The 22,251-nt window shown below is 41.9% G+C and overlaps 1 protein-coding gene across 2 annotated transcripts; it reads left to right on the plus strand.

Annotated features, from left to right (window-relative positions):
• Positions 1 to 2,668: 2,668 nt before the first annotated feature.
• On the plus strand, positions 2,669 to 21,348 carry aanat1 (arylalkylamine N-acetyltransferase 1). Of its 2 annotated transcripts, XM_028819028.2 has the most exons (4): positions 2,669 to 3,083; positions 10,149 to 10,349; positions 20,354 to 20,508; positions 20,625 to 21,348. In XM_028819028.2, the coding sequence occupies exons 2-4, from the start codon at positions 10,211 to 10,213 to the stop codon at positions 20,928 to 20,930; spliced, it is 600 nt and encodes a 199-aa protein (XP_028674861.1). In that variant the 5' UTR covers positions 2,669 to 3,083; positions 10,149 to 10,210; the 3' UTR covers positions 20,931 to 21,348. The 2 variants fall into 2 exon arrangements, with proteins under 2 accessions (XP_028674861.1, XP_051792220.1); XM_051936260.1 differs by lacking the exon at positions 2,669 to 3,083 and having other exon boundaries at positions 9,583 to 10,349.
• Positions 21,349 to 22,251: the final 903 nt, after the last annotated feature.

The following is a 22,251-nucleotide window of genomic DNA, read 5'->3' on the forward strand; positions in this document are numbered from 1 at the left end:
ATAGATAGATAGATAGATAGATAGATAGATAGATAGATAGATAGATAGATAGATAGATAGATAGATAGTACTGTATTGACCTGAAGGTAAAAGAGACGGATGTATGGAATTAGCCACTTTTTGCCAGTTGCTGGTGAGTGGCCCTAGGAGGCCCTTTGGCATCTTTAGTATCCACTTCCAACCTACTGCCCAGATGTTCAGTGGTGACACATGGCTACCAGCTGCTTTGGGATCTGCACAGTGGAATGGTTAACAGCATAGAATCAGCAGTTCAAAGTCAGCATTATGGAGTATATATGTTCAGGAAGACTTTTAGCTCTACCTGACTTTATTACCTTTCTCTCAGTTTACCTCTATGTCAAGATGCTCATGTAACCTGTGTGTGTGCGCTAGACCATCAATTATATTGTCTGTTAGGGTTTTTTCTCTGAATTTACAATCTTACTCTTCTTTATTTATTTATCTGGTTTAGTACAATGCTATATACTGTATACCCTGCCGTTCTTTCTTAAACTCTGTGAAGTGCCTTGAGCATGGGAAAGGTGCTATATAAATAAAATGTATTATTATTATTATTATTATTATTATTATATGGACTCAGTAAAGAAAACAGATTAGGTTGGGGCTAGACCATGAACTCTCTTAAAAACTAAGAGACGTTTATATTGAACTAGCTGTGTAAACCTGTGCCCGGGGTCCTAGAAACTTTTTTTTTTTTTTGTTCTTTGTTTCGCCTTATACAATTTCTTGTATTAGGAATTTGGTAGTTTTTGCATACCCCTTGGGGTCAGAGCGCACGGTCAGCCATTGTACAGCGCCCCTGGAGCAATTACAGGTTAAGGGCCTTGCTCAAGGGCCCAGCAGAACAGGATCTCTTTTTTGGCAGTGACGGGGATTTGAACCGGCAACCTTCGGGATACCAGCGCAGATCCTTAGCCTCAGAGCCACCACTCCGCCACATACTAACTATTGAAATCGTCACAAAAAAAAGATGAAATGTACAGATGTCAGGCAAGGAACTACTCTGGGCGTCTCTCTCCTAGGAGGTTTCGTTTTGCTGACATGCTGGCCTCGCTTGTGTTATTAGCGGCTAAGCGAGTTTTCTGTTTCCTCGGAGGTGGCGCCCTTACCCGACTCCACCTCTCACTTCCGGGCTGGACAGACATACACACCTCCACGCTTAGATGTTTACAGTATATATAAGATATGAAAAAGGACAGGTAGCCAATGTAATTTTCGAAGTACAGTTTCGAAGTGCTCCCAAGGTTTTAAACATCTGACGACCCTTGCTGCTGAGTTTTGCACATACTGTATTGCAGTGTGGTTAGGCTGTGAGCAGAGACACCAAACAACAGCACATTGCAATAATCAAGTCACGAGGTGACAAAGGCATGAATAAGGTTCTCAGTTGCAATATCAAAAAGGGAATAATTATAATAATAATTCTTTATATTTATATAGTGGTTTTTCACTACTCAAAGCACTTCAGAAAGTGGGGAGCCATAAAGTGCCATTAAAGAACCAATATTTTTAAGTGTGTGTAACGCGCATACTTTTAACTTTTATTGCATTCCTCCAGCATTCTCTACGCGGTGACTTTTTACATTGTAACTTTATTCTTATTTTTGAGTACAAATGAGACACACGCCTTATTCTACTCTGCTTAGTAAACTGGTTCGCAACATAAACTGCTGATGGAGTGAGCAAACAGTAGAGGGCAGCATAGTGATGCTGCTCTCACTTCTCCAGGGACTCCATCTCTTTTGCATGGCCGTTCTGATTTATGTGGCGCTGGCACAGAGTGCGTGTCTTCATTTTCTGTTGATGCTTCGGTTTTTCCCCCCATCCCAAAAACGCCTGGTTCATTAAAAGTAACTGTACTGAGCGTGTGAGTTCTGCGAATGGTTGCTTTCCAAAAACGAGCTGCTTGCGATTTACTGACGAGTTATTAGAGCTCACAAATCCGTCAAGATTAAATGATGTTTTACGCGAAGATGTCCGTACTTAAAAACAAAACAATAAGTGATTAAATCATTTTGAAATCCATTTATGATGCAATAAATCTCGATTCCGATGGCTGGATTAGCTCTAGTGTGGCAAATTGAAGTATAAAATAATGTGATGGGCTGAGGAATATGACAGAACTGGCTCAATCACTGCATGGCTGGACAGAGTAAGGACTTCCATTACTGCTGGGAATTGGTTTGTGAGCGACACGTTCTGCTCAAAATTTTTTTCCTATCAGTTCCGGAGCTGGGATGGTGGTTCTGAGTGCTGATTACTGTATTTGGACTGGAGCGCAATGTCATGTCAATAATTATCTGTCTATTATCTTTTATACAGTTTTAATGTTCGCGGGGGCACACAGCCGATCTCGCTATCAGGGGCGACAGCCGTTCACAGAGGGCATGTTTGGAGACCCTTGTTCACGCATTGTGTATACAATAAAAGTAAAGCAAAGCGGAATACCCTGTAGACATCGAGAATGTACAAACGCATCTCAGGCTCCTGAAGCTGTACAACGGCTGCGCTCAGCCACCAAGGCTCCATACTGCGTGGTCCCAAATCGCACACCCGCTCACTACGTGTATGGAGTCTGCAGCTTTTAGCTGCCAGGAAAGTGTGGAGTATGCTAGTCTCCAGCCAACCATGAAAAAGTACATATGCTTCCCAAGAAGTTGCGATCTACAAGCTCACTGGCTTTCCCCGGCCACTTTTAAGAGCGCCAGCCGCTCTTTGCCTTTAAACAGCCCGGCTCGCGTTTCGACTTCTCCGTGCGGCGGAGTCCGCAGTTGTTGCCTGGTGCACACGGTTGCTAACGTTGTGTGCAGATGAGCTTCTTAAAACATCACAACCTTCTTCGGGGGATTTGCTAAATTCTGCCCACACGTGACCCCCTTGCTGGGCAGTTCGAAGTGCGTAAAGACAAGAAAGTCACTCGCGATCAGGACTAGAGAAAGCGCTACTGACCTCGAAGGCTCGCTGGAATAATTATTAGAATCCTATAGCCTATGGCGTGAGATCGTTTTCTTCTTTGATCATCGGTGGCTAACGCTTCAATTGATTCTCTCCTTCGCTCTCAGGTAATTCGTTAGGACTTCATTCTACTTTTTTTCATATCCAGCTGTGTACGGTTTCGCCACCGGAGGGCCATTCATCTAAGCGATTTTAGACTGCGTGTGAGTGTCATGGGCGTCCAGTCCTCCTGGAGAGTTTACCTGATGCTCTAATAAGTCACTCTGATTCAACAGACACGCAGAGAGGTTTATCCTGCCCGTTGCCAGATTGATTGATCAGATCAACAAGTAATCGCGGAACGTATTAACAGTAACATGTTTAGCAATTTAGAATTTGGCAAATTTTTTTATGAAGTAGGTGGCCCCGCGGGATATTTTGAACGGTCTGACAGGTTAAATTCCTCAGCATAGTCCGAGCAGTAAGTCGTTGTGGTAATGTTGCGCCACTGCCGAGGGCATAACGGACTTGTGCCAGTCGGGGGCCTTCAAATTCTGTGTCATACTTTAGGTTTTGGATCAGCTGGGAGCGGGATGATCAGATGTTTTCAGAATGGCAGACAGACCAGAAGCTGCTAGTAGATTTGACTCGACTGGAATTTACAAGACAAGCGCCCAGTAAAACAGAATTCACTGTTGTCAGGATTGGCCCTGGAATGTGAACTGGTATACATATCGGAAATGGAATTACCACTGTGGCAATATGAAGTTTGCCAGTCTAAAAGATCAGGTGCCAGTTGGCAAACTAAATACGTTTTTGATGGGATTCTTTTTACTTATGTTTATACTTATTTTATATTTTCAAATTGTGAAGCAACAAGTAACACGAATATATAACAAAATGTAAGTTAGTACACACAATAGAACTCTGTTTATGGCATAAGTAGATTCATTATACAGATTAAATCGTTCACTTCATAGCTTTCGTGATTTTGTTCTCGGAATGCTTAGAAAGTTTAAATCACGTTAAAAATTAAAACGTGTTTTGATCTGACAATTCGACTATCCATCCATTCATGTTATGTCACAGTATACCCGGCGCCTATCCCAGACTCTCTCTGGTCGCAATGATGGGCACCACTAAGCCATAGACTTCTATCAAAGTTTCAAACAAAACACAACCGAAGTTTAGCAGACTACCCTCTTTAAAATAAACGTTATCCAGAGCGGTGCATCGGGGGACCATTTGGTTCCCAAAAAAAACAACCACAAGGGTCCGGAAAGAATTTTTTTTATTTTGATCCATTGCAGATTCTGTAATTAAACACGAATACATGATGACACGCTTTTGGGTTTGTGATCTTTAAAACAGGCTCGCTTCACACAATAACGTCAGGTTTTCGTGATCTGTTAATTCATTCATACTAGGGGGTTCAGCTCGTCATTTCCCAGATCTGTGACGAATCGTGCTGTGCTTTTGGATAAACACGAATATCAGCTCTGTCTTTGATATCTCTGTCTTTCGAAACTATCACCGCTGACAATTCGTCACATGTTGGTTTATTATATATGCGAGCGTGATCTTTCGGATTCATATGGAAACCCAAGAAAACTTCTTTGTTCTTGTTTTTCAGATACATTTCGCTTAAAGTGCGATACTTTTGAACGTATGGATTTGTATCCATTATTGGCTGCTGAATTTCTAATTCTGATTGTTTAACTCTTTTGATGCTATGTTGCATCGCTTCTCCGTGATCATAAATATAAACCTGACCGAATTGAGGTTTCTTTGAAGTGAAACTTGTCGTAGCTTTAATTGCTGCGGGACCACAGATTCTCTATGGTCCTGAATCGTGTAAATCTGCGTTTTGAGCATTGAATAATGCAAACGCTGTAGCTTCGGATATTTTGCCTGTAGCGTTTGTGGATTTTATTTTCACCAAATAACAAATCTTTTATTTCTGGTGGATACGCCTCTTCATTGGGAAGAAACACTACTTTTCCCTGATAGCAACACGAATTTGACGAACCACAAGTCTCCGACTTAAAATTTTAAACCGAACGATATCTACATACTTCTGACATATCACCTATGTCCATATATTCGATCTTTTTTCGCTTTTCCGTTATTTCACAAAGTAATAATTTCCGTTTGTTTGCGCTAGGGCGGCACGGTGGCGCAGTGGGTAGCTCTGCTGCCTCGCAGTTGGGGGACCTGGGGACCTGGGTTCGCTTCCCGGGTCCTCCCTGCGTGGAGTTTGCATGTTCTCCCCGTGTCTGCGTGGGTTTCCTCTGGGCGCTCCAGTTTCCTCCCACAGTCCAAAGACATGCAGGTTAGGTGGATTGGCGATTCTAAATTGGCCCTTGGACTGTGGGAGGAAACCGGAGCACCCGGATGGAACCCACGCAGGGAGGACCCGGGTCTTCTTACTGCGAGGCAGCAGCGCTACCACTGCGCCATTATGCCGCCGACTTGAAATTATCTCTCTGAAAATTTCCCAAATTTTTTTTTATATATAACAGAGGTGTCTGTTTTGTCCAGATATTAGGAACCTTTCCCAAGCTCAAAGAACCAACTTCACAAGCAAAGAAGCCAAATGGTGCCAGGCAGAGGGGAATCACGCCACCCAGTAAAGTGCCATTAAATTAAGAATTAGTATTTTTAAGAGTGTACGATTGGGCGGCACGGTGGCGCAGTGGGTAGCGCTGCTGCCTCGCAGTTGGGTGATCTGGGGACCTGGGTTCGCTTCCCGGGTCCTCCCTGCGTGGAGTTTGCATGTTCTCCCCGTGTCTGCGTGGGTTTCCTCCGGGCGCTCCGGTTTCCTCCCACAGTCCAAAGACATGCAGGTTAGGTGGATTGGCGATTCTAAATTGGCCCTAGTGTGTGCTTGGTGTGTGGGTGTGTTTGTGTGTGTCCTGCGGTGGATTGGCACCCTGCCCAGGATTGTTTCCTGCCTTGTGCCCTGTGTTGGCTGGGATTGGCTCCAGCAGACCCCCGTGACCCTGTGTTCGGATTCAGCGGGTTGGAAAATGGATGGATGGAAGAGTGTACGATTCTTTTAATTGAACATGGGGGTGTTTTACTGTTTAACAAACCCACACGTACAGCTGCTCACACACTTCAGGGATGCAGCATTCTGGTCCTTGTGGTGTTGGGGAGACCAGCGAACACGAAAACTGCAAATACACTTCGGTCCTCTAGGGTGTGTAACTTCGGCTGCTGTTGTTGCTGGACATACTGGGCCACCCCACCCTAAAAACGCATCCTGTTAATGCATTATAAAAATACAGTTTGATGGGAACACTCATTTAAGGTGGGCATCTGATCATCATCAGGTAATTCATTTTATCCAAAGTCTTAAAAGTAATGGTTGTAAAAAAGCACTGGGTTGTACGGCTCCCTCCTTGACAAAGAACCATTTTATTGTAGAAAGGCTTTTTATGAGGGCATAACACAGGCTGCCTAGCAGGACACTAACAGAACACGACAAATGAAGCGTTATTGCGCATGCAGCGACACAAACCCATTAGTATTTCACACATCTGTTATTATTTATTCATCGGCGCCTCGTACAGGTCCAAATAAATAAACGGTTCTTTCTGGAAGCTTCGTGTGATGGTTATTTTGGGAACCAAAAATGGTTTCCCTATAGCAACGCTCTGACGAAACACTTTGGCACTTTTATTTGTAAGAGTGTATCATCAAATAAAATGTAATATAATGAATGGTTTAAAATAAGAAAACAAAACACAAACAGATACGTGTCTGATTTACATCCAAGCAATGTTGTAGCGGCCAGTGTCAACTGTTTCATTGTGCAAATGGATAGTTGGTGTATTACCATATTCACAATAATTCTGTATTAAAGTACGGAATGTTTGTAAAAACATATTGTAATACACTTCTTTTCTCTATTATTTCTACATCATTTCACTTATTTTTATTGTTTCCTGTATTAATATTCCTGCTATAAAACGTTTTCCAGATATGTACAATGCAGGGGTCTGTATATTTCATCCTTTTTGATGGTTAAATAGCTGGCAGCTCATGTTGCCATCATGGAGTTCTGAATGTCCGCCCGGGGACCATTGACGGCAAGAGGTCTTTGCATCTAATATAGAGCCCCCCAAACTGGATGAAACGATAGAGTGATACGAACGCGGGGGCTTACCGCGCTGCATGAAACGACAGGTTGTCCGCCTGCAGCATTGTTAAAAGCACCGTTGAGGACCAATGTTCATTCAAGACCCGTGGGGGTCTTCATGCGGGTTGGTCACTTAACTTCGAATTTATGGAAATACCCAGGACTGTTTTCTTGCGCCCTAAATCACAGGAAAAAGCTCCGACAACCAGCGAAAAAAAAGTCCAAGAGGTTGGTATGAAGCACCAGCGTCAAGCACTGCGCCACCGCACTGTTTAAATAGTCATTTGGTGTATATCCTCCATGGCTCCGTTTTCAAACCAGTTTAACTAAACTCTGGACTGCGGTGGAACTGAACGCAGTTCATCTGGAAACCATGATGCGCAGGACAGAAACCAGCACTGGTCAAGGTGCCAAGCCATCGCTGACCGCACGCACTGGCCGAAATAAGATGCCGCTATACTGCGTAGTTATCTTAAAGACGGTAACAGTTGTTACTTACGTCAATTTAGATAGATAGATAGATAGATAGATAGATAGATAGATAGATAGATAGATAGATAGATAGATAGATAGAAACTTTATTAATCCCAAAGGGAATGGTTACATAGAAAGGCACATATATACATATAACAAGATTAACCTATAAACATATTAACAAAGTGTAGTTATTTACTAAGTGTAAAGTGAATAGAATTGCGAATACATATGTGCGTACAAGTTTTACAGTGTATGATGTCAGTCAGTGTATTGCACATAGATGCCATCATGAAGGTATCTGCTAGAATAGCTCAGAAAACAGAGCACAAAATCACCTTGGTCCTGGGAAATAAAAATATTTTAAAAATATAAAGAAACACAAATATATATATATATATATATATATATATATATATATATATATATATATATATATATATATATATATACTGTAGATAGATAGATAGATAGATAGATAGATAGATAGATAGATAGATAGATATTATATATAGGCGGCACGGTGGCTGCCTCGCAGTTAGGAGACCCGGGTTCGCTTCCCAGGTCCTCCCTGCGTGGAGTTTGCATGTTCTCCTGTTGTCTGCGTGGGTTTCCTCCGGGTGTTCCGGTTTCCTCCCACAGTCCAAAGATATCCAGGTTAGGTGCATTGGCGATTTTAAACTGTCCCTAGTGTGTGCTTGGTGTGTGTGTGTGTGTGCCCTGTGGTGGGCTGGCGCCCTGCCCGGGGTTTGTTTCCTGCCTTGCGCCCTGTGCTGGCTGGGATTGGCTCCAGCAGACCCCCGTGACCCTACCCTGTAGTTAGGATAGAGTAGGTTGGATGATGGATGGAGATATATATATATATATATATATCAATATGAGTTAAGCAACGTGAACCTTTCACTGCATTACCCTGTGGCAAATCCCCATTAACGAAGCGACAGACAGAGACGCACGCTCATGCAGCTTTAACCATTGTGACGGAGCGCGATCCTCGTAAGTCTGTCAACTGAGCTTTTTGTTTTCTCCGCATTTTGATCATTCTGATCGTTCTTAATGGTCTTTTGATGCGGGCTCCGGTGCTGGAGCGGGGCTATATTAAGTTAATTCAAATTCCATGATGACATCATAACAAGACATAACATATTGTCAACCCCGCTTAGTCCAATGGTGCCGGAGCCAATCACGGCAGCACCGAGGAGTCAGCTGCACTACCCACACCACAATATTTGAAACAGTGGTTCTAAAATGGCACTTTACTGAGTTTGTGTGGATAGAACCATTGATTGACAATAGATAGATAGATAGATAGATAGATAGATAGATAGATAGATAATTCTGGAAGGCGTTTTTGCACATGGGTTCTTTGGACTTCGAAAAGGATCATAATGTCCTTTAGAACACAAATCTAAGCTACCTTAGGTGAAGAAAATCTGAACTTATCCTCTGTTGTATGAAGCAAAAGTCCTTTTAAAAAACATGAACACATTGCTATTTCAAATATCTGTTTTCTACTTCATTTCACTTATTTTTATTGTTTCCTGTATTAATATTCCTGCTTTAAAACGTTTTCCAGATTTGTACAATGCAGGGATCTGTATATTTCATCCTTTTTGATGGTTAAATAGCTGGCAGCTCATGTTGCCATCAGGGAGTTCTGAATGTCCGCCCGGGGTATTTAAGAAAGTTTTAACTTATCTAAATAAATAAAGGGTTCTTTCTATGGAACTTTCATTGAGGTGATTTTTTTTTGGGAACCAAAAACGGTTCCCCCATGTCATCGCTATTAAGAACCGCTTTGGCTTTGTTTTTTAAGCCTGCACTCCCCAACACAGCCATACGGAGCTGATTGGGAATTGCCACTAAAATGAACCTGCACGACTGTGACAGTAAACCCCACTCAGCACGGGATGAAAAGCCCCAGTACTGTGGACCCTTCTGCGCCACAATGTCGCTCGCTCACGAAGTCTTAGTCCGTGAGCTTGTTTGTCTGCTGGGATGTGTGCCACCAGATGGTCACTCATTTGATCTGACACGTGGTTTGTGGATTTCAGAGCGCTTGTACCACTGACATTAGCAAGTCAATTGATATGTTTGAGGTGACCAGGTTATGCCCTGGGAGGACATCACTCTCTGACGGATTTAATTTCGGGATTATTAGGGCTTGGGCATAGCGAGGGCAAATTCTATTCCATTTGTAGTCTATTGCTCTTTTCGAATCCATTATCATAGGAAATGTTTCACAAATGCTCACCTCTTGTGCCCTCAAATACTAAGTGCGTTATTTTTTATTTTTTTTGAATTGCTTGACGCTAATGGCACTGACGTGTATGTCTGACGTGAATGAAGTGCGAGACCGGCGATATAGCGCCTTACTTGCAACCAGACGCCCACATCTCTTCCTTTCTGCATGCGAGAATGGACAATAATCACAGACTAGAGAGATAATGCGGAGAAAAAGCTTTTGTGTGTGCGTGTGTGTGAGAGTGTGTGTGTAATGATGGGGTGGCAGGCATAGTAATTAAATGCAAATGAGAGCGCCGCGCACCTGATGCCATCTCGCGCCCCTCCGCAGGAACATAAAGCCACGGCACGGACACACGAGCCCAGAAGGATCGCCGTCCGAGTCCAGCCGACATGTCGGTGCTCAGCGCTTTGCCTGTCTTCAAGCCGGTAGCCTCCCCTGGCCACCAGAGGCGCCACACCCTACCGGCCAGCGAATTCCGCAGCCTAACACCTGAAGATGCCATCAGTGTCTTCGAGATCGAGAGGGAAGGTAAGAGGCTCAAAGGATGGAGTGTGGTGTGTTTCGGCGGGCTCTTCACGTGCAATTGAACCAGTTCAGAAAGTGGTTAGTGGGATAGTGGTCACTAGCGATTCTGGTAAAAAATAAAATAAAATAGGTAGTGGAGATGTGAGAAGGTACTGTAGCTCAACCACGTGCACTTTTAATGGCATATTATGGTGCTTTACTGGGTTATGTGGTTCCTCATGGAACCAATTGCTTGAGTGAGCACCATTTAAGGGTTCTTTGCAAATGAAGTTGGTTCTTTGTGCTTTGAAAAACTTCATAATATATAGAAAAATAAATTCTTTAATGTATGGTATGCTACCTAGCAGAACATTATGATTATGAAAACCTGAACTTAATCGGTGTCATTGTATTCAACGAGAGTCCTTCCCATTCATGACTCATTGGCATTTCACAAATCTGTTACCATCTAGTCATGGTTATTTACTGTATGAAGCCTTATATGGATCGAAATAAATAAAAGTTCTTTCAGGAAACCTTCATGTGGATGAGTCTTTTGGGAACCAAAAATAGTTCTGCTATGACATCGCTCTGAAGAACCACTCTGGCACTAGAGCTGAGAATTTGAGTGCATTTCTAACAAGCTAATGTTGACAAGCCCCCCATTGCTCAGAGGTGCAAGTTCATTGATTCTGAATATTTGAAATGTGTGGAGATGTCCAGGGAACACTGGGGAAGGTAACAGTATCCTCATGGACACCAGTCCAATAGAGTTAATTAACTAACCATTTAGGCAAACGACTTGCTAGATGGTTGTGCAGCACAAGTTCATGAGATTTTCAGGGCAGTCGTAACTTATGGACACTGGCTGGGGGCCCACGATGTTTCTGATGCATATGTATGTTCTGTTTTGCTGTCAAAACAGGGGCCCCAGTGCCCGGGGGCCAGTGATGCTAGTAAGATGGCCCTGAGCTGGACTCAAAACTGGAACAGAAAGGGGTCAATTTGAGAGATGACCACCATTTTCTTCTGCGGTAGCCCAAAATATTTCAAGTTAGCCAGCGTCTGTCAGCATGATGACCCATTAATAAAAGATGATATGGGGTATAAGACATCCTCCTCTTCCTCCTGGTGCTCTAACCTTTGCATTTTATGTCTTCTGTTAAAGTAATTGGGCATGGACTGCCCACACAGACATGCAGAAAATTCAGAAAGTTTTCAGTTTTGCATGCTGCAGTCTCAAGTAAAAATCATTTAAATGGATTTTTCCCCACATCAAGCTACACTCAATACAACAACAACATTTATTTCTGTAGCACATTTTCATACAAATAATGTATCTCAAAGTGCTTTACAGGATGAAGAAAGAGAAAAAAGACAAAACATAAAAAAATAAAAATAGGCAATACTAATTAACATAGAATAAAAATAAGGTCCAATGGCCCAGGAGGACAGAAAAAACAAACAAAAAAAAAAACTCCAGAGAGCTGGAGAAAAAAAAAAAATCTGCAGGGGCTCCGAGGCCACAAGACCACCCATCCCCTTCCAGGCATTTTACCTAACACAAATGATCTCAATCAGTTCTCCTGGTTTTCAGGCTTCACATGGAAGAACCTGATGACGAGGGTCATGTGAACCTCTGGCCTGTTGTCTCCATCAATGTAGGGACAGCACGGTGCTTTGATCGGGTGATGGCACCACAGAAAACCGGAAAAAGAACAGAAGAGAAAGTAGGGGCTGGGCGGTCCCCAGAATGACAAAGCATTCACAGTGTAGAAACGTTTTGAAATATGATATATTGATACAGGTGTTCAGGCCCTTTACTCAGTACTTCGTTGAAGCCCCTTTGGCAGTAATTAGAGCCTGGAGTCTTTTTGGGTGTGACATGACAAGCTTCACACCCCTGGATTTGGGGATTTTCTGCCATTCCTCTCTGCCGATCCTCTCAAGCTCTGTCAGGTTGGATGGAGACCATTGATGGACAGTTGCTTTCAGGTCTCTTCCGGAGATATTCTATTCTGTTCAAGTCCAGGGTCTGGCTGGGCCACTCAAGGACATTCCCAGAGTTGTCTCAAAACCACTCCTGTGTTGTTTTGCTTTGTGTTTTGTGTCATTCACCTGTCGGAAAGTAAGCCTTGGGCTCACTGTGAGGCCCAGAGCAGGGCGTGTCTGTACTTCTCTCCACTCAGTTTTCCCTCAGTCCTGTCCAGTCTCCCGGCCCCTGCTGCCACCACTGTGCTTCACTGGTAGAATGGCATTGCACAGGTGAAGAGCAGCACCGAGTTTCCTGTGGACATGATGCTAATCTTGGTTTCATCACACCGAAGAATCTGGTTTCTCATATTCTGAGAGTCCTCAACACTCTTAAAAATAATGGCATTTTACTGGGATATGTGGTTCCTTTTTAAACCATTGCTTGACAAGCAGCGGTTTCATTCTGTGAAGGGTTCTTTGGGTTTTGAAAAACTCTTTTGAGGGCTAACTATTTATCGTTTTCTGCTTTGGGCACAAATCCCAAGAACACAAAAGAACACAAAGCCAAGAGTGGCGTTTGGGGGTGGTAAGTGGGGCGACCGCTCCAGGCCCCCGAGCCTAAGGGGGCCCCGCTTTTGAGGTCTGCATAACCTGTTCGAGCAGATTTGTCAATTTATATTCTCCAGTATATATATATATATATATTATATATATATATATATATATATATATATTTGAGATGCTTCTAAGATGAACCCTTGTAAAATCCCTCTTCAAGGTCATATTCTGTGCATGCACATCTTTGAAAACATTCCATAGTCCACCTTCATCGCCCGAAAAGGGTTCCCAGTATAATCCCATCCTAAAATAGGTAGAGCCCGTTAGGAGAAGCCAACCCAGTGACTATCTATAGAAAAAGACATTGCCTCCAGATTAGACTACGAAGATGTCATCAACGACTTTTCCAATCGGAAGGCAAGAACAGTGGATTTTCATCTCTGAACCTGGAAACCAGTGAGAGATTTCATGATGATACCTCTACATTAATTTCACACTTCTCTGTCGAAACACTGAAACTCACATTTTATTTGTAGGCCATAAACATGCCCGAATATTAATTCATAAAAACATGTATCGCTAATGATAGCCGGCAGACATGACATCAATGTGAGTTATGACTATGACATCCTGCATATCGAGACACAGAATATACTTGCAACTTGGGTACTTTTCTAGAAGAGGCCCTGCTAATTTCCGCATGTTACAGAATCGCATTTCACGCTGTCATGGTATTGTCATGAATTATGAATTGTACCTTTTTAACAGACGACTAGTGGGCTCTGCCCCCTGTTCGCTTCGCTCGCCAATCCCCCGGACAGGTGCTACCCACTAGCCTCTTTGCGGATCTGCCGCTCGCGTCTGGTGAAGCAGATGTACTATTTAAACAGATTGTTATTTTCATGGGAATTGTTCCATATGCATAATAGAACTAACTATTTTACATTACAGCAAGTAATTAACCATATTAAAAAATAGTAAAACATAATAAATTGAAAGAAAATTATGTTTCATGTTGCTTTAGTGGTATTCATTGCATTATACGTTTTCATTCTGTTTGGCTTTGAAATTAACATGCAAATACTTTTTAAACTTACACTTTTACTGTAAAACTATGGTAAAAACAATTTTTTAAATTAACTTTTCGTCAATATCACATTGAATTTTGATTCCGTGACAACACAACATATAACGTGAGTGAATATCGTTTCTTTCTCTTTAATAAATAAACCGACTTTTTCGAATGTTTGTCCCTGTGATTTGTTAATTGTTATATCAAAAGCTATTCTAACAGGAAACTGTAGACGTTTTAATACGAATGGCATCTCAAGATCTCCTTTGGTGTCTAATGTTACCCGTGGAAGATGTACTACATTACCTTTCTGATCGCTTGTTAAAATTTTACATGTCAGAATTGTTCGACCAATTTTGAATACAACTAATCTTGTCCTATTGCATAGCCCATCACTCAGACATAAATTACACAATAACATTACGATACATCCTTCTTTCAACAGTAATTCAGCCGATGGAAGACCAAACAGTGTTAACAGTTGTAGATATTCTTCGGGATATTGTCAGTTGATGTTTTCATCTTCTACACTATCACCACCAACTGTTTCAGCATAGTCTATTGATACACATTTAACCAATTTGTCTTGTAACCGATTGACAATTTTTGTGTTAATTTATTTGACTTCATCATTTCTCGGTGCTAGAATTGCCCGTGCACTCGTTTCTTCTGTTGGTATCCCTTTGGGATCCGGGCGCTCCGGTTTCCTCCCACAGTCCAAAGACATGCAGGTTAGGTGGATTGGCGATTCTAAATTGGCCCTAGTGTGTGCTTGGTGTGTGGGTGTGTTTGTGTGTGTCCTGCGGTGGGTTGGCACCCTGCCCAGGATTGATTCCTGCCTTGTGCCCTGTGTTGGCTGGGATTGGCTCCAGCAGACCCCCGTGACCCTGTGTTTGGATTCAGCCTGTTGGAAAATGAATGGATGGATGGATGAAATTCTTCAATAAGATTTGGACATAATAAAAGTCTTCTTTTACTGGGAACTTAAAGTGAGGAAAACATAAAAATTTATAAGAGCTCAGTGCTCAGGAACTGTGTCTGACAAAAGCATTCACACGAATGAGAGGTGAGAGGACCGTGGGCATGTTTGAAAATGGTTGTGAGGAGGGCAGGACTTGAAAAAATCTTTTGGAAATAGTCATGTCTTGTCTTGTCTCAAGATTTTATTTTACAATAGAGAGATATGGTTATATTTTGATAAGGTCTGCATGTTATCTTGCAAAAATTTAACTGAATACTGTAATGAGAAAATCTAGTGTATGTTAACATTATTTTTATTAAATTCACGCACAAGTTTCATCAGACAGTCAGTACAGTCCACAAATACCAGTAACAGCTTTTGACGTAACCGGCCCCATGTGGGGTTGGTCAGCCCTAGGCCCTAAGGCCACCTCTGCACAAAGCAATGTTCTCACACAAAAATCAAAATAAAATATTTATTTCTGACAAATGTCACTGTGATTTATGTTCCATGAACTTCTACACTGTGTGAATTCACCACCTATTATTACACAGCATAGTCCTGCACGGTACGATAACGGTAGAAGTAGCCAATGGCGTGCTTTGCCACATTACACTGCTTGCGGTATCTGTTACACTGGCGCTGCTGTTTCAGGTGTCTGTTGCTGCAGACTGTGACTGCTGTGGCCGGCCATGTGAAGGCAGCTGGCAGGCGGCTGCTTTGTGCAGTCAGCTGCCATCAGTTGGGCAGCTGTTGTCTTTGTGCGGCTGGCCGCAGTGGTCACAGTATGCAGCCATAGATGGCTGAAACAGCAGCACCAGTGTAACAGATTCTCCAAGCAGTATACTGCTAGCAAATGGAGGCGAAGTATAACGTAATAGTGGAGTTTGTCAACATTTACATCTGATTACTGCCCTCTAGCCCTGGATGTTGACTAATGAAGACATCTGCCTCAACCCTCTATGTCGATATAAGTCAACACCCACCCTGAAAGAGTTAATACGTGGAGAAAGCAGAAATCTTTAATGTCTAGTATACTAATGGTTTGGTCATGGCTCTTCACCAGTTGTGTGGCTCTTTGTAGCTCCATTGCTTGACAAAGAACCGTTTCATTCTGGGAAGGGCTCTTTGTGCTTTGAAAAACTTCCCAACATGCAGACGAAACCTGAAACCTTTGCTGTATGGTTGGGTACTTAACAGGACACTAATAGATTAAGAAAACCTGAACTTAGTCAGAAGTATTGTATGCAGTTACAGTCCTTTTAAAATCACAAGCCACTGATATTTCACAAATCTGTTACCATCTGTTCATGGCTATTTAGTGTATGGAGTCAGTTACAGATCTCAGTAAATAAAGGTTCCTCCCAGAACCTTCATGTAGAATGGTTCCACTATGGCACTGTTATTTTTAAGAGTGTAGGTTACCTATGAAGGATATAACAGGTCAAGAAACCTTGAACTGAGCCCGTGTTATAGTATGCAGTGAGAGTCCTTTTAAAACCAACAACCAATTGGCATTTCACAAATCTGTTCCCATCTATTTATGGTAGATGCTGGACATTGGTGATCGTGGAAATGGCTCCACTCTCTCTCTATGTAAACTGCTTTGAGTGTCTTGAAAAGCACTGTATATAAATGTGTGTGTGTGCAGTGTCTTTTAGGGAACCAAAAATAAAGAAGTGTGAAGAACCACTCTGGTGACATTATTTTAAACAGTGTAGGTGCCTTTTTGTAAAGTTCAAGTGGGCTTCCATGTGTCTTTTATTGAGCAGTGGCTTCTGTCTGGCCACCCAGTCATAAAGCCCCGGTCGGTGGGGTGTTGCAATGATGGTTGTCCTTCTGCAAGTTTTTCCCATCGCCACACAAGTTCACTTGGATTCTTGGTCACCTCTTTTACTAAGACCCTTCTCTCCTGATTGGCGAGTTTGGTCAGGTTGCCAGCTCTAGGAACAGTCATCATTGCTTCAGACTTCTTCCATTTATGAATTATGGGGGGCACGTTGTGCTTTTGGGAACATTCAGTGCTACAGAGGGTTTTTATTTCTTGGTAGCCATCCCCAGCCTTGACACAATCCTGTCACTAAGATCTGCAGGCAATTCCTTTGACCTCGTGTCTTGGTTTTTGCTATGATATACATCAGCGTTTCTCAACCTTTTTGCCCTTGCGTAATGCTTGAAATAATATTCATGTTCTAGGGAACACCTACATAATAATTATATTATTAGTATTTTTTTTATTTATAAATTTAAAGATCATAAGGAAAACATGTATAACATAATCTTTATATATAATACGCTACCATGGCTGTTCGTTTGTCTGTCCAGGATTTTAAATCACCTGTAGCTCGCAATCCATTTGACCTACTGACCTGAAATTTAGTACACATATACTACGTGACGTCTACTGTCCGCTTTCGGGGTGAAGATTGACCCCCAAGCAGGAGCGGACTGGTTTTTAAAACTGGCCTGGGCATCCTTCAACGAGTGAGGTGACGAGGTCATCCCACTCAGCCCATTATTCATTGTAATTTTCTTAAAATTTGTGATAAGTACGTGGCTCGCCACTTGCTAGGAGCCTATGATATGAACTCTGTCTAAACTGTTGCCAAACTCAATCTGTACACTGTTGTTTAGACACAACCTAAAATTTGATGACGTGCTTAGAAATAAAATTTAATGAAAAATAGAAATTTAGTAATACGGCTTACACGTTATTAGAGTACATGTCAAATGTCCAAGTGCCAGTACCCTAGTAGGCTTGGATGGTGCATAACACATAAACTAATTATTAGTACCAAAAAATTTAAATACTAGATATGAGCAATGTTCCCTCTAAGCTGAGCGCGTGAGCAATCGCTCACACGAATTCAGAGTGTCGCTCATACTTCCCGCACGATCGCTCATTCCAACAGCGTCGCTCGTACTTATCGCACGATTGCTCACTCCGACCGTCGGAGTTGGTGCTCATAAATTTTTGGCTTAAACAAAATGTCGCTCATAAACAATGTTTTTTGCTCACTATATGCTGCTCCTTAGAGGGAACATTGGATATGAGATAAAATAAATTGCAATAATGTACAGTATATGCTAACCGAAATGTAGCGGTGTCGAAACAGAAATCGACAAAAGGCAGTTTTGACCAAATTTATCGTTGCAACGTTGTGTACAGACAACTAAAACAACTTGATGACATAATACGGTATATTATATAGGACTATATCTGTCCGGTACTGCGATTTATAATGTTTAGTAGTTTAGAAAATTAATTTTAATGTCAAACAGTGACCAGTACATAAAATTTATTTCATGAAACGGACCAGACCAGAGTCCGCAGCCCACTGGGCATTGCCCAAATGCCCTAATGGCCAGTCCGCCCCTGAGTACAAGGTTATTCCTCTTTTTATTTTACTGCAGAATAAACTCTCAGCGGCCGTGTGGCACATGCATACAGGTGCCGTTCTCATTCCCTATCACCTTCGCCGTCACTTCCCCTACCTCTTCATATCTTAAATCATGCTCATGAAGCAGCAAGTGCATCAACCTCTGAGCAAATGAATGCTAAACGTACAGAGAAAGAGTCTGAAAACTAGGAATGCTCAAGTCAAGTGTATTCACTGTATGTTGTCGTGCAGTCTGCCTTTACTGGTATAAAAACAGTAAGTGCTATACTTAATCATCTATTTGCAATTTTTATACTAAACAAATGTATGTGCCAAAGAAATGTTATTCTTGAAACATAAGATTAATAAAATGTACTTTTCTAGTGTGAAACCTGTGCTACATTTTCACTGTTAGAAAGTTCTATAAAATAAAAAAAAAATGAAAAGAAGATGATAAATAAAACAGACTAATAAAACTAAAGCAGGCCATGTTTTTAAAGTGTACTAGCTGTTCAAACAAAATGTACTCAAACAGAAATTCAATATAGTCGAACACTTGTTCAAAAAATGAAATTCAAAAACAGCGTGTGCATGACGTGATGTGCGTCTAACTGCGTCTGACTTGGTCAACATAACGTGAAAGTAACAAGTTAGTAACTTTGTGATACTTATTGTTAATAGTTCAACCATTTTCATACTTCAACAGAAAGAGTACTGATTACTATAGAATAGCTAGAACAATATGGAAAAAACTGAAAAACCACGGTCGGATAATACGCTTTTGGGGTTATGTTCAGAGAGTAAAAAATTTATAAGATTAAGTTTCGTATGTGCTTTAGCAGCACCACCTCGTGATTCGGTGCGTGAACATCGTGTTTGAACCCCTGCTCGAGCACTTTTAAAACGCATGCATTTTAGCTCAAACTGTATTTAAAAATGGCAATTTAAGTTCAAATACTCAAACTGTTGTTTGAGTAATTTAAAAACATGGCCTAAATAAAAGCAAACAAAAGGAACACACTGAAAAAACGGGGAGAGGGTCTTGTTCAAAAAGCGGACGCTACTTGTTTTTAAGATCAGGCACCCTTACACTATTTTAAGATTAGGCACCTACTCTAAATTTTTAAGATTAGGGACCCTGATGTACCTGGCCGTACCCCCAAGAACTTTAAGTTCAGGGTTTGCAGTAGGGGTAGGCCAGTCTGAAACAAACAACAAGAAGGAGATGGCGTCCACTTTCTGAACAAGACCCTCTCCCCGTTTTTTCATTGTGTTCCTTTTGTGTTTGCTTTTATTTAGGGAGAAAATGAAAACATACAAACTTTTCATATTAATGAGTGAATACATACCTGCATGCTAGAAAACACATAAGATTGATGAGACTGACTGAAGTTCTCACATTTCCTACTTGCACCAGCTTGCACTAACCAGCACCAGTTAACTCTTAAGTGACATGATAAGTGAAGCAGAGACAGCATCGCCGTGCATCCTAGTGGCTGGTAATACAACTAACGCAAACTCGATTTTTACTCCTTTTAGAGCAGGTTTATGATCTTCTTCAACTGTTCAACTTTATTTATTTGCCACTGCTATTCATTACCATTTCTCACAGAACCCTAAGGTTCTATGGAACCCCGGCTGAAAAAAGCTGATACACATGGTCAATTATTGGCCCTTACTTATATAGAGAGGTGTCTGCCTTCCCTAATCAGTCCAGTTAATTGAAACGACCAGAGACAGACTCCATACGAGGTGTAGAAACATCTATACGATGATCAATAGAGTGGAATGCACCTGAGCCAGATTTCAAGTATCATACCAAGGGGTCTGAACACTTGTCAGTGGGATATTTTAGCTTATTTTGAATAAATATGGATAAAAAAATCTATAATCCTGATTTTCACTTTGTTGTTTTAGAGTATTGAATGGTGTTTGATTTGGTGGGAAATAATTTCAATGACTTTAGCATACGGCTGGAACATAACACAATGAAAAGAAGTAAACGGGTCTAAATGTTTCTGAATCCATGGTAACTTCAGCAGGTTGATGATTTAACATCTGCCTTTTAATCTCACTGCCACAGCCTTCATCTTGGTTTCGGGGGAGTGTCCGCTACACTTGGATGAGGTGCGCCACTTCCTGAGTGTCTGTGCAGAACTTTCATTGGGCTGGTTTGAGGAAGGAAGACTGGTGGCGTTCATAATTGGCTCACTGTGGGATCAGGAGAAGCTGTCAACGGTGTGTGTCCAATCTGTTTTGTTTACTTATTATAGGTCATGCTGCAAAGGATTGTCCAATTCAAACAAGACCCTAGCGCTGCCCTCCTGATTTAAACTCTTTACCCTTTCTTCTAGGAGGCCCTGACCCTACACAAACCACAGGGGACCACTGTCCACATCCACGTCCTTGCAGTTCATCGCACGTTTCGTCAACAAGGAAAGGGCTCCATCCTCATGTGGCGTTACCTTCAGTACCTGCGTAGCCTGCCCTATGTGCGTCGAGCAGTCCTCATGTGTGAAGACTTCCTTGTACCCTTCTATCAGAAATTGGGCTTCAACGTGCAGGGTCCTTCAGAGGTCACTGTGGGGCCCCTCACATTCATCGAGATGCAGTATGCAGTGAGGGGACATGCTTTTGTGCGACGCTATAGTGGCTGTTAGAGAGACAACTTGATTTCTGCTAAGTCGCCCCTAGGTGTTTTCTGTGTTGCTACTCTGTGCTCATCACAAGTTCCCCAGTTCCGAGGTCTGGGCCCCTGGTGGTTTTGGACACTTGCTTTTTGTCATGTCTGCTTCTTGTAGTTCACTACTGTATTGACTGAAGGAAGCATTAAAAAAGGAAAAAAAAAATGTCTAAGTGACCCCTTGTGTATGCTGAGGCCTCCTGTGGTGAGAAGCTGACCATGCATGTGGGATCTATGTATAAAACGCTGCCCAGCCATTGAGGGCTAGACAGGGCTGCAGCCAAGCACTCAACAGTACATGGAAAGCTTAAAAAGAGCATATCATACACCCACTTGAGGATTTTATAAAAAAACGTTTTTTGTAATTTTTAGACAAATAAAATCTGTATTTCTTACGGTGTCTGTGTTGTTGTGACCATTCCAAACCCCCTCCACCCCAATCACAGGTGATGCAGAGAGCATCTCTCCAGTATGAAGCTATTTAAAAGAACGTTTAAGGTGAGTGCCAGGAATCTACCTCTCCCAGGAGACCCTCAAGTATTTCTTTGAGGTGACAGAATGAGATGATTTAAGGGACTACGCGACCCCATCTACACTTTGGTTCAAACACATATATGTCTACACCTTTCATTTACACTATACCCGTATTTTCAACTGACGAAAACAAATACTTTTGAGAACGCACTCCAGGGCCATAGACTTTTGAGAATGACGGCATGGCCTTTCAGACTGGACAAGTGAAAATGAAGACCTTTGAAAACGCTGACTCCATCGTGTCTTGTTGGTTCATGTTTATTACAGGGCCCTCCCCTGATTGGATCCTACTCATGAAAAGATTCCGATTCCCTGATTGGTTTTCTTCCATGAAGTGTGACCAATTTCCAACATGGCAGACTCAGTGAACTTGGTTTTATCTATGCATCTAAATTGCCTTTTGTACAGTCTGAATGTACTCATACATGTACAAAAGGCATTTTAATTTGCCGGTCTCTATGGTTTTTCAATAAAACCCATTGTTGGGCGGCATTATTTCAAAGCCTTTTGAAAACTAGATTGTAAATAACTTAGTAGCAGTAATTAAAGATCTAGACACACGCCTGTGCATTTATTTTATCTATTGAGTTAGTTGTTCAAATGCTGTTTGGTACAAGAAACACTCCAAGTAGTTTTCCACTGTTGCACGCATGCCCACTGTAAGTGAATGTCTATATCATATGCGGTTTTAGTGTGGACGACGATACTTTTTGTAAACAACATGCAAACTCTAGTGTGGATGGAGACCATTTTCACCTAAAAAC

This window comes from Erpetoichthys calabaricus, chromosome 14 (assembly GCF_900747795.2).
Source record: "Erpetoichthys calabaricus chromosome 14, fErpCal1.3, whole genome shotgun sequence".
In the NCBI taxonomy this organism is placed as follows: Eukaryota; Metazoa; Chordata; class Cladistia; order Polypteriformes; family Polypteridae; genus Erpetoichthys; species Erpetoichthys calabaricus.

Coding starts and splice junctions, on each gene's coding strand:
- aanat1 (XM_028819028.2), top strand. CDS start 10,211: ATGTCGGTGCTCAGCGCTTTGCCTGTCTTCAAGCCGGTAGCCTCCCCT. Junction 10,350..20,353: donor CTTCGAGATCGAGAGGGAAG/GTAAGAGGCTCA, acceptor TCACTGCCACAG/CCTTCATCTTGGTTTCGGGG. Junction 20,509..20,624: donor ATCAGGAGAAGCTGTCAACG/GTGTGTGTCCAA, acceptor CCTTTCTTCTAG/GAGGCCCTGACCCTACACAA.